General features: G+C 36.9%; 1 protein-coding gene across 1 annotated transcript in view; it reads right to left on the reverse strand.

The window, feature by feature from the left end:
* The window catches only part of NFATC3 (nuclear factor of activated T cells 3), a 131,203-nt gene that overhangs the window by 35,860 nt on the left and 81,990 nt on the right, over positions 1-13,353 (reverse strand). The window contains 4 exon segments of the mRNA XM_082369789.1: positions 865-991; positions 2,316-2,371; positions 7,866-8,006; positions 11,889-12,061. Of these exon segments, the coding sequence (XP_082225915.1) occupies positions 865-991; positions 2,316-2,371; positions 7,866-8,006; positions 11,889-12,061 (497 nt within the window).

A 13,353-nucleotide genomic window follows, 5' to 3' on the forward strand; every position in this document is an offset into this window, starting at 1 on the left:
ATATAAGTGGCCTTCAGAGGCTCTAAATGAAATACAGCCAGGCTTTAAAGAATATGATGACAAATGAATGACTAATAACCAATACCCTCTCAAATTCATGTGTTTGTTCTTTTCATTTACTATAAACCATTTAAAAGTTTTTACAACAAGTTTTGAAGAATAAGGTTCACTATGATTTTTTTATCATTATATGTTCTGGTGACAAATGCAGTACCTAACATAGAGAAGACCTCTATAAATGTCTGTTCTCTAAGTATGTAAACATCAGCATGAATTACTGCATATAATATTCATGTGTCACAATCCAGATCTGGAAAATTACAGCACTTGAACTGCTGCAGAAAGAGGTGTGAAAGCATCCTTTGTTATGGTGTCTCTATAAAATCAGGAATTCTGCCATCAATGTTATATTCCCCCAAAGCCAATATATGCTACAGTTGCTGCTTGCCAAATGAAAATTTAATGAGAGATTTTCCATTTTGATTTGGAATGGTTAGATGAAGACACTATGAAACAGGCACACTGCCTTTCTGCAGTGCTAAGGGCACAAGGAAAGTTCACACATATTCACAAACACCTACTATTCCAACAGTGCTGGTGATTTTTGGTAACTCCTGAAAAACAGACTTCAAATCTATTGATACAATCTTTTAATTTCCTTATAATAAGTGACTACAAAATAACAATTGCTATCAGATCTAATATTTAAAGTCAATACAAACTTTACAGATTAAGCATGAATTGGGATTTTTATTGATTATAAGGACCCTACCTTTAAACACTCTAATACAGGATTCACTGAATAACTTTTTATTCATTATGAAAGACAGCTCTATAGTAAACCATCACAACAACTCCTCGTACCTGGTGTGTAAGTAAAACGTTGAGACTGGCTTTTTTTCCTCTTGCCATTGCAAAGATAAAAGTGCACCTGCACTGCAGCTGTAACTGCTGGGTTATGATATGGAGGAACTTCAAGGACAATGTGAGCCTAAGGAGCATGGAAAGCAAGATTGTGTTACACTCAGAACTAAAAATGAAATGCACCTGCTAAACTTAACACGTCTCATGAGTCTTAACTATTCAGGCTCATTATGCGAGTAAACTGGTATATAAGTCATCTGGAGATTTACTCTATGGATACTTCAGTCTTAACAGAGAAAAGCTCTTTCAAGTAAACCATTAAAGGAGAAACTGCTTTTCACTCACCCACTTGGGTTTCTAGTTGTAGCAGAAATCAAAAGTCTTACATACTATATAGCCAGATATTTTGCTCTAATAAATATTACATATTACTATACACCTTAAGTGGAAGTCTGTTCTAATTTTTAATCAAGTTTAATAGTTCCCAAGTTGTGTTACAGTTTAGATTTCTTATCTTAAATTTTTTTTTTTTTTTTTGGGCCTCACTGCGCAGCTTGCAGGATATCTCAGTTCCCCGACCAGGGATTGAGCCTGGTCCATGGCAGGGAAAGCACCGAATCCTAACCACTAGACCACCAGGGAACTCCCTTATCTTAAATTTTATATTCAAAATGTTCCAAACTGGCAATACACAAAATCTGCATCTATATTAAGAATAATTTTACATATGCAGGGTGAAAACTTTTAGACCCAAATCAAGTGCAATCCTTTTTTTTTTTATTTTTAATCTTTCGGCTGCACCGCACAGCATGTGGGGATCTCAGTTCCCCGACCAGGGACTGAACCCGCTCCCCCTGCATTGGCAGCGTAGAGTCTTAACCACTGGACCACCAGGGAAGTCCTCAACTGCAATCCTTAATCTAACTTCTCTAGGTCTTTGGAGAGCACTGTAGGAAGTGGTACTGTCTATCCCAGAAAAAATTCTGTCTCCATTCCAACCAGGATGAAGGGACCACAACTTTCAGTGCTGATTCCTGGAAGGCTTAATGTGAAGGAGTTGGAAATAGTGTATTAAATACACAAACCCCTGAGGGCTTGTCCTCCTCCTATTTTTTGCCCACTGTGTAAGTTCTTCACTGAATTTGTTTGATCTCTTCACTGAATTCAGAGAAATAAATCAATAACTTCAGTAAGAACCTTCTAATAATCTTTCATTTCTAATTTCTCCTTTCCTATACACAAAAAAGGGGAAGAAAGACACCAACTGTTTATCTTTCTTAAACTTTAATTTTAGTACCAGGAAAGTATCTATCTCACATCCAAACTTCTAAAAATTCTAATTTACTTTTCCATTACTCAACAGACAAGACTCCTCATCTATACCATAAAGCAGCATTATCCAATTTTCTCATTAAGTTTCTTACATATTTCTAAAGAAGTAAACTTCTTACCCCTTGACATTTTTCTTTGATTATTTTCCCTTCTACTTCCCACTGAGGTCGTCCATCTATTGACGGAAACAGTTTAGAGTTAAAAGGAATTCAAGTCAAAAAGCATACAAAATCTAATGTATTTAGTATCACAAATTTATTGGCAAAAGGAACCTTTATCTCGCTGACTTCCATTATGAAAATAAAATGTGTACCCACGGGGAAAAAATGCGGAGAAAGATCTTGGGCTGCCCAAGTTTGCAGGGCCCAGAGAGTTTATTCTACTAAGTGATGTTTGAAAATCTTCTGAAAACACCTCTACCAAGTGGTGGTCAACTTCTGCTTGTATGCCTTAAGTAATGGGAAACTCAATCCCTATCCAAGTAACCCATTTCATCTTTGGATAGTAACTGTTGCTAGAAAATTGCATCTATCTTCATGATAGACGACATCTGTCTCCTTCTAGTATCCAACCTCTGGTCTAAGCACTATTCCTTGTAGCCACCGTCCAAAAATCTTGAGCATCTCTGTGAGACAATACTTCAGATGTTTAAAAGAAGCTCTATTTGCCTGTGTCTCTTTTTCTGCTGGCTAGCACCCCCAGTTCTGCATTTATCCCTTAAACAATATTTTAGCCTTCCTGGTCACTCTTCTTTGAATTCTCCTCCAGTGTAACCATCTCCCTCCAAATGCACCAGGCTCAGGACTGAGTAGACCAGGTGAGAAATGATCCAGAATGATAGAGTGTGACTGAGGCTCTTGCCAAATTATGTGGAGATGCTGTGTCTCTGTTAATAAGTTTTCTGGGGCAGCTACACCATGCTGACTCATACACTTACTGTGTGGCCAGCAGTGTCCCTCTGTCTGCCACATTTCCTACTGCCAAGCTCAAGCTCCCACACTGTGTACTTATGCAGCTGGCTTTTTTTTTTAACCCCCAACCCTTGTTATGTTAATTTCCCCCTACTAGACTTCATTTTCTAAGATTGCTTGGCTTGTCAAGATCTTCTTAGATACTGATGGTCTTATGAACTATTTCCTAGGCTTTCCAGATTTGTGTCACCTAAAGATCTGGCCAGCACATTTTCTGTCTCTTCATCCCAAGTGAATTATTTACCTGGGGAAAGCCCCACCTGCTACTAGAGCTCTCACTCCAGCATTCTTTTTATGTCATGGGCATTTACCCAGTGACTAACCCATGCAAGTATCTTCACAGTTAGCATGACTTCATCTGGTCTGTGAAAATATCAGAAGACTCAATGAAATGCCGTCTAGATTGTGACTATCACTTTCCAGTCCAATATAGCTAAGAGCTACCCTTGTGCACAAGAAATACTACAGACAAATGCTATGCCTACTCAGAACTACAGCTCAGTTCAGCAATCATCTGCTGGGTCCCAACATGCTAAGCACTTTGGGTTGCTGAGATAATGGAGATAGGATACCCTGCCTTCAGTTTGTGGATGAAAGGCAAATATAAACAGTTCATTATAATGAAATGTGGTGGTTACAATAACTAATAAAAGAGTATTCTGGATGTACTAAGAGCACAGAGGTCAGGGTCCTTAACCTAGTCTTGGCACTGTAAATACTGCTGCAATGAACACAGGGGTGTATATGTTTTTTCAAGTTAAGTGTTTCTGTTTTTTTCAGATAAATACCCAGAAGTGTACCATTAGATCATATGGTAGTTCTACTTTTAATTTTTTGAGGACCCTCCAAAATATTTTTTGTAGTGATTGCACTAGTTTACATTCCCACAAATAGTATGCAACGACTCCCTTTTCTCCACATCCTTGACGACACTTGTTTTTTTCTAGTCTACTTAATAATAGCCATTCTAAGAGGTGGGAGGTGGTATCTCTCTATGGTTTTGACTTGCATTTCACTGATGATTAACAATGTAGAGCTTCTTTTCATATCTGTTGGCCATCTGTGATCTTCTTTGGAAAAAAATGTCTATTGGGATCTTCTGCCCATTTCTTAATTGGGATTGTTTGATTTTTTGCTATTGAGCTATATGAGCTCTTTATATGCTTTGGATAGTAGCCCCTTATCAGACATATGATTTGTAAATATTTTCTCTCATTCAGTAGGTTGCCTTTTCATTTTGTTGATGGTTTCCTTTGTTGTGCAGATGCTTTTTAGTTTGATGTAGTCCCTCTTGTTTATTTTTGCTTTTGATGCTTTTGCTTTTGGTGTCAGACTCAAAAAATCATTGTCAAGATCTATGCCATGGCTTACCACCTACGTATTTTTCTAGTTTTACGGTTTCAGGTTTTACATTCAAGTCTTCAATCCATTTTGAGTTAATTTTTGTGTAGGGTTTAAGAGAGTGGCCCACTTTCATTCTTTTGCATGTGGCTAATTTTCCCAATACCACTTATTGAAGAAACTTGTTCTTTCCCCATCGTGTATTCTTGGCTCCTTTGTTTTATATTATTTGACCATATACGTGTAGGTTTATTTCTGGGCTCTCTATTCTGTTCCATTGATCTATATGTCTGTTTTGATGCCAATACCATACTAATTTAATTACGATAGCTTTGTAATATAGTTTGAAATCAGGGAGTGTGATGTCTCCAGCTTTGCTCTTCTTTCTCCAGATTACTCTGGCTATTTGGGGTCTTTAACAGTTCCATAGAAATTTTAGGATTGTTCTATTTCTGTGAAAAATGCCATTGGAACTTCGATAGGGATTGCACTGAATCTGTAGATTGCTTTGGGTAATATGGACATTTTCACAATATTAATTCTTCCAATCCATGAGCACAGAATATCTTTCCATTTATTTGTGTCTTCTTCAATTTCTTTCATTAACATCTTGTAGTTTCTGATACATAGGTCTTTCACCTTCTTGGTTAAATTTATTCCTAGGTATTTTATTCTTTTTGATGCAATTGTAAATGATATTTTCTTAATTTCTCTTCCTGATAGTACATTATTATATAGAAATACAACATATTTTTGTATATTTGTTTTATATTTATTGTATATTTGTTTTATATCCTGCAACTTAACTGAATTTATTAGTCTTAACAGTTTTTTTGATAGAGCTTTATGGCTTCCTATATATAATACCACATCATCTGCAAATAGTGACAGTTTTACTTCTTCCTTTCCAATTGGAATACCTTTTATTTCTTTTTCTTGCCTAACTTTTCTGGCTAGAACTTCCTATACTATGTTGAATAAAAGTGGCAAGAGTGGGCATCCTTGTCTTCCTGATCTTAAGAGGAAAAGCTTTCAGCTTTTCACCATTAAGATATTAGCTATGGGCTGGTCACACATGGCCTCTATTATGTTAAGGTACATTCCTTCTACACCCTCTTTGTTGACAGTTTTTTTAAATTTTTTTTTTAAAATAAATTTATTTATTTATTTATTTTTGGCTGTGTTGGGTCTTCGTTGCTGCACGTGGGCTTTCTCTAGTTGAGGCAAGCAGGGGCTACTCTTCGTTGCGGTGCACAGGCTTCTCACTGTGGTGGCTTCTCTCGTTGCGGAGCATGGGCTCTAGGTGCGTGGGCTTCAGTAGTTGCAGCATGCAGGCTTAGTTGCTCCATGGCATGTGGGATCTTCCCAGACCAGGGATTGAACCCGTTTCCCCTGCATTGGCAGGCAGATTCTCAACCACTGCGCCACCAAGGAAGCCCAACAGTTTTTTAATCATAAATGGATGCTGAATTTTGTCAAATGCTTTTTTTAATCACGATAATGTGGTGTATAACGTTGACTGATTTGTGAATGTTAAACCATCCGTCTATCTCTGGAATAAATCCCACTTGATAATGGTATATGATCCTGTTAAAGTACTGTTGAATTTGGTTTGCTAATATTTTGTTGAAGATTTTTGCATCTATGTTCATCAGGGATATTGGTCTGTAATGGTTTTGATATCAAGGTAATGCTGGCCTCAGAAAATGAGTTTGGATAGTTCCCTCCTCTCCTGTTTTTTGGAAAAATTTAGAAGGCTTGGTATTAGTTCTTCTTTGAATGTTTGGTAGAATTCATCAGTGAAGCTGTCTGATCCTGGACTTTTGTTTGTTGGGAGGTTTTGATTACTGATTCAATCGCCCTACTAGCATTTGGTCTGCTCAGATATTCTATTTCATCATGATTCAGTCTTTGGTAGGTTGTATATTTTTAGGAACTTATCCATTTTTTTCTAGGCTGTCCAATTTTTTGGCATATGATTGTTCACAGTGGTCTCTTATGACCCTTTGTATTTCTGTGGTATCAGCTGTAATATTTCCTCTTTCATTTCTGATTTTACATGAGTCCTCTCTTTTTTTTTCTTGGTGAGTCTAGCTAAAAGTTTGTCAACTTTGTTTCTCTTTTCAAAGAACCAGCTCCTAGTTTCACTTATATTTTCTATCGTCTTTTTAGTCTCTATTTCACTTATTTCTGCTGTAATTTTTGTTATTTCCTTCCTTCTACTAACTTTGGGCTTCATTTGTACTTTTTCTAGTTCCTTGAGGTGTAAAGTTAGGTTGTTTGAGATTTTTCTTGTTTTTATTTTTTTAATTAATTTTAATAAGTTAAAAAATATATTTATTTATTTGGCTGTGCCAGGTCTTAGTTGCAGCACATGGGATCTCTGTTGCAGCGTGCCTCAACGTGGGATCTTCAGTTGAGGCATGCAGGATCTTTTAGTTGTGGCATGCGGGCTCTTAGTTGCAGCATGCGGGATCCAGTTCCCTGACCAGGGATCGAACCTGGGCCCCCTGTATTGGGAGTGTGGAGTCTTAACCACTGGACCACCAGGTAAGTCCCTAGCAAAATGTTTTTAAGGGTCATCCATGTTGTAGCATTAATCAGTACTTTATTCTTTTTTATGGCTAATTAATATCCCATTGTATGAATATATCACATTTTGATTATCCATTTATCAGTTGATAACTATTTGAGTTGTTTACATTTTTTGGCTATTATGATTAATGCTGCTAAAAGCATTTGTGTCCAAATTTCTGTGTGACTTATATTTTCAATTCTCTTGAAGAAATATTGGGGGATTCTTTTACTTTTGAGACATCCTTAATGAGAACTTAATATTCACATGAAAATTTAATAAATGTTTGGTTTACAGTAAAATCTGTGTAAATGATGCCTATAGCTTTAAGAAAACTATTTTGTGATTAATGTCAGTGAAACATCTGAATAATTCACTTTAACCTTTTGCCCCTTAGTCTGAGGTCAATCAACTCAAATCTTATTTATCTATCTATCCATTTATTTATTTATTGAAGTATAGTTGATTTACAATGTTATGTTAGTTTCTGGTGTACAGCAAAGTGATTCAGTTGTGTGTGTGTATATATATATATATATATATTTATTTATTTATTTATTTATTTATTTTTTTTTGGATTCTTTTCCATTATAGTTTATTACAAGATACTGAATATAGTTCCCTGTGCTCTACATTAGGACCTTGTTGTTTATATAGTATATATAGTAGCTTGTATCTGCTTATCCCAAACTCCTAATTTATCCCTCCCCCCCTCCTATCCCGTTTGGTAACCATAAGTTTGTTTTCTATGTCTGAGTCAACTCAGATCTTATATTATTTACCTTGTCCTTTTTCAAGAAAGATGATTTTGGATTCTGGAAGAAAATTAGATCCAGTAACAATCATTTCATGACCTCCATTTACAGAACAACTGTTGATACTGTACTTCTCAATATGAGGAAGTTCTTGAGCAGACCGCTGGGCTGTTTTTTTGTTTTTTTAAGAGTTGAGAAGAAACAAAATATTAGTTTACACTCTTTCATATGTAAATGACAAAGTCTAGCTATAAAAGAAGCAACTCTGGGTTTTTAAAATGCAAGGCAATGGTAACAATATCCACTAAAATAGCTATGCTATTTAGAAAACAAAATAGATTTATTAGAGTCATGTGATTTTAAATAATTTTCTTAGACTACAACTATAGAGAAACTAATAAAGAGAAATTAATTAATGCCTACAACTTATATTGACTCCAACACATTCACCTCATCCACTTTTCTCTTTTTAGCTTGTCTTTAATACATTTCTTCCCCACAACTTGTCTGTTAAAATTGATAAATTTAATATAATTACAAAAAGCAAATTAAATCCGAAGATGCATAATTATATTGCATACAATTAAAAGAATACAAGTTTCTAAAGGACAAACACCAAGTAGCCCTTTCATCAAGAAAATAACTAGATCATCAGTGAGGCATCAGGATTACATTTTGGACATCTTCTAAATAACTGAAGTATACATGAAGTACACATTTCAATACAGAATTTTTAAAAATGAACATAAATATTTCTTAGTGCACTATACTCTTCCTTCCCAGGGTATGTGAACATAATTTTCCTTAAAGCCTACAAGTCATTATATAAACTATTAACTTTTCCTTGTTGCCGCCTTTTTCTAATATCTACTGATTTCAAGTTGCTGTATTTTCTGGAGATCCTACTTCTGGCTTTTCTTTCCTTTTTAAAAAATGCTTGAGTTTCAAGCTAGACATTATACTTCTTTTGACTGTTTAGGTTCTCTAAGGGTTTATTCCTGCCAAATGCCTCAATAACTAGGTTTCTCTCTGGATTAAAACAAACAAAAAGGGTGGATTATACTTTCTTCTTCACATTTTGGAAACAGGTCTACTTTTAGTCCTACTACTTGGGTGGAAAATTGGTGGCTTTGAGGGTCAGCTGTGTTTTGTTTGGCCAGAACAACATTTTAAAGAAATTTAAACAACTTGACTGCCTTTATGAAGCATGCAGTCCCAGTTCACTATGTCTCTTCCAACTATTTAGTTTTTTGAAGATTTATTTATTTTATTTACTTTTAGCTGTGTTGGGTCTTAGTTGTGGCATGCAGGATCTTTCGTTGCCGTGCGCGGGCTTCTCTCTAGTTGTGGTGCGTGGGCTCCAGGGTGCGTGGGCTCTGTAGTTTGTGGCACGCGGGCTCTAGTTGAGGTGTGCAGGCTCAGTAGTTGTGTCACGCGGGTTTAGTTGCCCCGTGGCATGTGGAATCTTAGTTCCCTGACCAGGGATTGAACCCCCGTCCCCTGCATTGCAAGGAGGATTCTTTACCACTGGACCACCAGGGAATTCCCTCTCTTCCAACTATTTAATACCAAGACACAAAAGGTATATGAATTAGGATCCCAGCCCCATTCAAAGAGAATGTTTCATAGAGGATGGGTCTGGGATTTAGGATGAACTACAACTTAGAAAGTACCAAGCACAAATCTAGATCTCAGAAAACACTTATGTCCTTACTTATGTTCTAAATGGCTCACAAAGAAGGGGCGTAAAAACAAGCACTGACTAGCCTAGGGAGGAAGACTAATTCAAGTTTTAGATATTTATAGTGGAAACTAGCTATCACGAGTACATTCAAAGTAACAGCAAAAATGTGTTCACCAAGTGGCACAGCCATAATAAAATATTATGCATGTGCTAAAATCATTTTTGAAGAATATTTAACTATATGAGAAAACGCCCACTATAAGCGAAACTACCAAATATTGTGTGTGCGTGCACATGCGCGCACACATGTAGACCAAAAAAAAAAAGGAAAAAAATCCAAAAAAAGGTTAATAGTGACTATCTCAGAGAAGTGATATTACAAAAAAGATTTTTTTTTTTTACAAAAAAGATTTTAATGCTACTCTTTGTACCATTTTGCATTTTCTATACTCTCAACAATAATCACACAATAATTTAATACACTAAAAGAGAAAACAGAATAATTTTAGAGTAAATTCATCTCAAAAACTCAAACTACTCTATGAACTTAAATTATTTAAATTATGTTGCTAAAAATTAGAGAAATATATGCTTAAATGGGCATTTGTCTGGCAGGGTAACAAAGATTGTGGCAATGATAGCTGTTTCTAAGACAGGGAACTAGCTGACTTGAAAATTTACTTTTCACTCTATACTCTTTTACTCTTTTTGAATTTTGTACCATGTACCTGTATTATCTATTTAAAATTAATACAAAAATTACTTCTACAGTGATTCTATTACCATGGATTTGCTCAGTGATTCCCACAGTCGACTGGAAAATGATAAAGTATTACCCCAGTGAACAGCAAAAGGAGGCATAGAAAAGTAATACAGTAGGTATGATCCCAAATTAAGAATGCATGTGGTTAATAGAAATAAAATGATATAACATAATCAAAAGAGTACTAAGAAAACCTGTGTTCTAGCCACAGCTCTGTCACACCAACAAGCAAATAACCCGGGAGGAGCACTTGAGATACTTGTGCCTCAGTTTCCTCCTACACAAAATTAAGACATGGAATTAGAACACTTCTAAGTCTGTGTCCTAAAAATCTAAATTGCAATCTCAATATTTCAGTCCTATCAGCTAACCTGCCAGAGGTCCACAGTTCTCAAGGGCTTGAGTAGATATCAGGTTCTAGGCCTTTTCTCATTTCTTGGCTCTGAAAAACCAGGGAAAAAGCATTCACCTTCTCAACCTGGTGTTGTACATAAATTTTTGGTAAAAAAAACAAAAACCAAAATCCTGTAAGTCCCTATTCAGCTGAAGTGTCAGCTTGCAGAGACAGGCATCTTCCGACATTTTAATGAAACAAAGACGACCAAGTATCAATGACACTTAATGTCAGAATCATAGCTTCATAATTTGGTCCTCAGGTGTCATCAAGCCCACCTTCCTCATTTACAAGTAAGAAAACTATGGTCAAGAGAATGTCTATAGCCACACAGGCTACCTAGGGTCAAATTATAATGAGAAGCCATTTTCTAACTGCAAGATCAGTACTCCTCTACCTAAACATGTAGCTTATTTCCATATAAGAAAATCACACCAGCTAGCCAGACCCTGGGCTTCAGTTTACTTTTTTTTAAATTTATTTATTTATTTTCATTTTTGGCTGCGTTGTATCTTTGTTGCTGCATGCAGGCTTTCTCTAGTTGCAGCGAGCAGGGGCTACTCTTGGTTGCAGTGCACGGGCTTCTCACTGCGGTGGCTTCTCTTGTTGCGGAGCACGGGCTCTAGATGTGCGGCTTCAGTAGTTGTGGCGCACGGGCTTAGTTGCTCTGCGGCATGTGGGATCTTCCCGGACCAGGGCTCGAACCTGTGTCCCTTGCATTGGCAGGCGGATTCTTAACCACTGCGCCACCAGGGAAGCCCTCAGTTTACTTTTTTTTTTGGAAACATTTTTTTTTTAATATTTATTTTATTTATTATCATTTAGTTTTGGCTGCGTTGGGTCTTTGTTGCTGCGCGCGGGCCTTCTCTAGTTGTGGCGAGCGGGGGCTACTCTTCGTTGGGGTGCGCAGGCTTCTCATTGCGGTGACTTCTCGTTGCGGAGCACAGGCTCTAGGCGCACGGGCTCAGTAGCTGTGGCTCGCGGACTCTAGAGTGCAGGCTCAGTAGTAGTGGCACGCGGGCTTAGTTGCTCCGCAGCATGTGGGACCAGGGCTCGAACCCGTGTCCCCTGCATTGGCAGGCGGATTCTTAACCACTGTGCCACCAGGGAAGCCCCCTCAGTTTACTTTTGATCCAAACATTACATTATAAACAAAACAGAAAATAACCTATTATAAACAAAATTTTAAAATATCACAGGCTCACTTACAGCATTCAACAGGTATAGAAGCTGTCTGCAGAGAAAGGACTTTTCCATTGGGCTGTGGGATGTGTACACGAAACACAAGTCGTACTCTAGTATTCTTTCTGCCAATATCAGTTTCTCCTTTTCGAAGTTCTATATCTGAATTGCGGAGTTTCAAAATACCTGCACAGTCAATACTAGGAAAAAAAAAATACAAATTTTATTTGCTTACTAGAAATTAGTGGTTCTAAACAACTCAGCGAAACAGTTATTGTTAATTTGCCAGGAAGAACTATCACTATCTAAAATCAGGTCAAAAAAGAAAGATATGATTGCTATTTTCTGCTATTTAAATTTGAGGATTAAAAATGTTTTTGTACGACAAAAGTGTAATATTAAGTGTGGCATATTGTCTGTAAAGAGGGCTGACAATAATTCCTCCCATTCCTGTATTCACATGTCACTTCTCCAATTGAGAGGTAGAGTAACTATGTCCCCTCTCCTTGAGAGTGAGCCTTATGACTTGCCTTGACAAACAGAATGTGGCCAAGTGATGCTGTGTAAGTTACAAGCCTAGCACTTAAGAAGCTCCGTAACTTCCACTTTTGTTCTCTTGGAGCCCTGAGCCACCATGAAAATGTCCAACTAGCATGCTGGAGAGAAAAGCCCATATAATCCTCTACTTGAGCTACCCCAGCTGAGCTCCCAGCCGAATTCAGGGGCATGAGTGATCCCAACCAACACCACATGAGTGGATCAGCTGAGTCCAACCAACCAAAATAATCATGAAAAACAATAGAGTTACTACTTTAAGCCACTAAATTTGGGGGGCAGTTTGCGTTACAGAACTAGATGAGTGAAATATAAAGTAAAAGACTCTAATTCTATAAATATAACTAGGCCAGAAAAGATTAACTTACAGGACTACAAATAAGTCATTAATAACATATTTAAACTTTTGTATGATACATTTATTAATAAAAACAATCTAGCAGGCTTTCATTTCTTTCTTTCTTTTTTTTTTTGGGGGGGGGGCACACTTCGAGGCTTGCAGGATCTTAGTTCCCCGACCAGGGATTGGACCTGCGTCCTCGGCAGTGAAAGCGCAGAGTCCTAACCACTGGAACACCAGGGAACTCCCAGGCTTACATTTCTAAGAAATGCACATATAAGATTAAAGTTTTGGCATTTAAGGTCTAAAATTTCATTATCTTCAAAATTTATTACTAAATATAGCTGCTTAACACACAATCATGGTAGGAAACACCAGTACCTATAACATATCTTTGTTATTCACATATTAGAAGAATAAAGCAAGAGGTAACTAAAAATCAAACATTCTAGTTAAAGTTTACTCTCTCTTATGGCATTCCTTATTATCCATCCTCTTACTTTATCCACCAACTCTAATGCTCTAATGTTCCAACTCTAATGCTCACTGCCCAGAGGCTAGAGAAGTAACTTTGAAGGATAATATATGTTACAAAGC

The sequence above is a fragment of the Balaenoptera borealis genome (genome assembly GCF_965194805.1).
Source record: "Balaenoptera borealis genome assembly, chromosome: 19".
Taxonomy (NCBI): domain Eukaryota; kingdom Metazoa; phylum Chordata; class Mammalia; order Artiodactyla; family Balaenopteridae; genus Balaenoptera; species Balaenoptera borealis.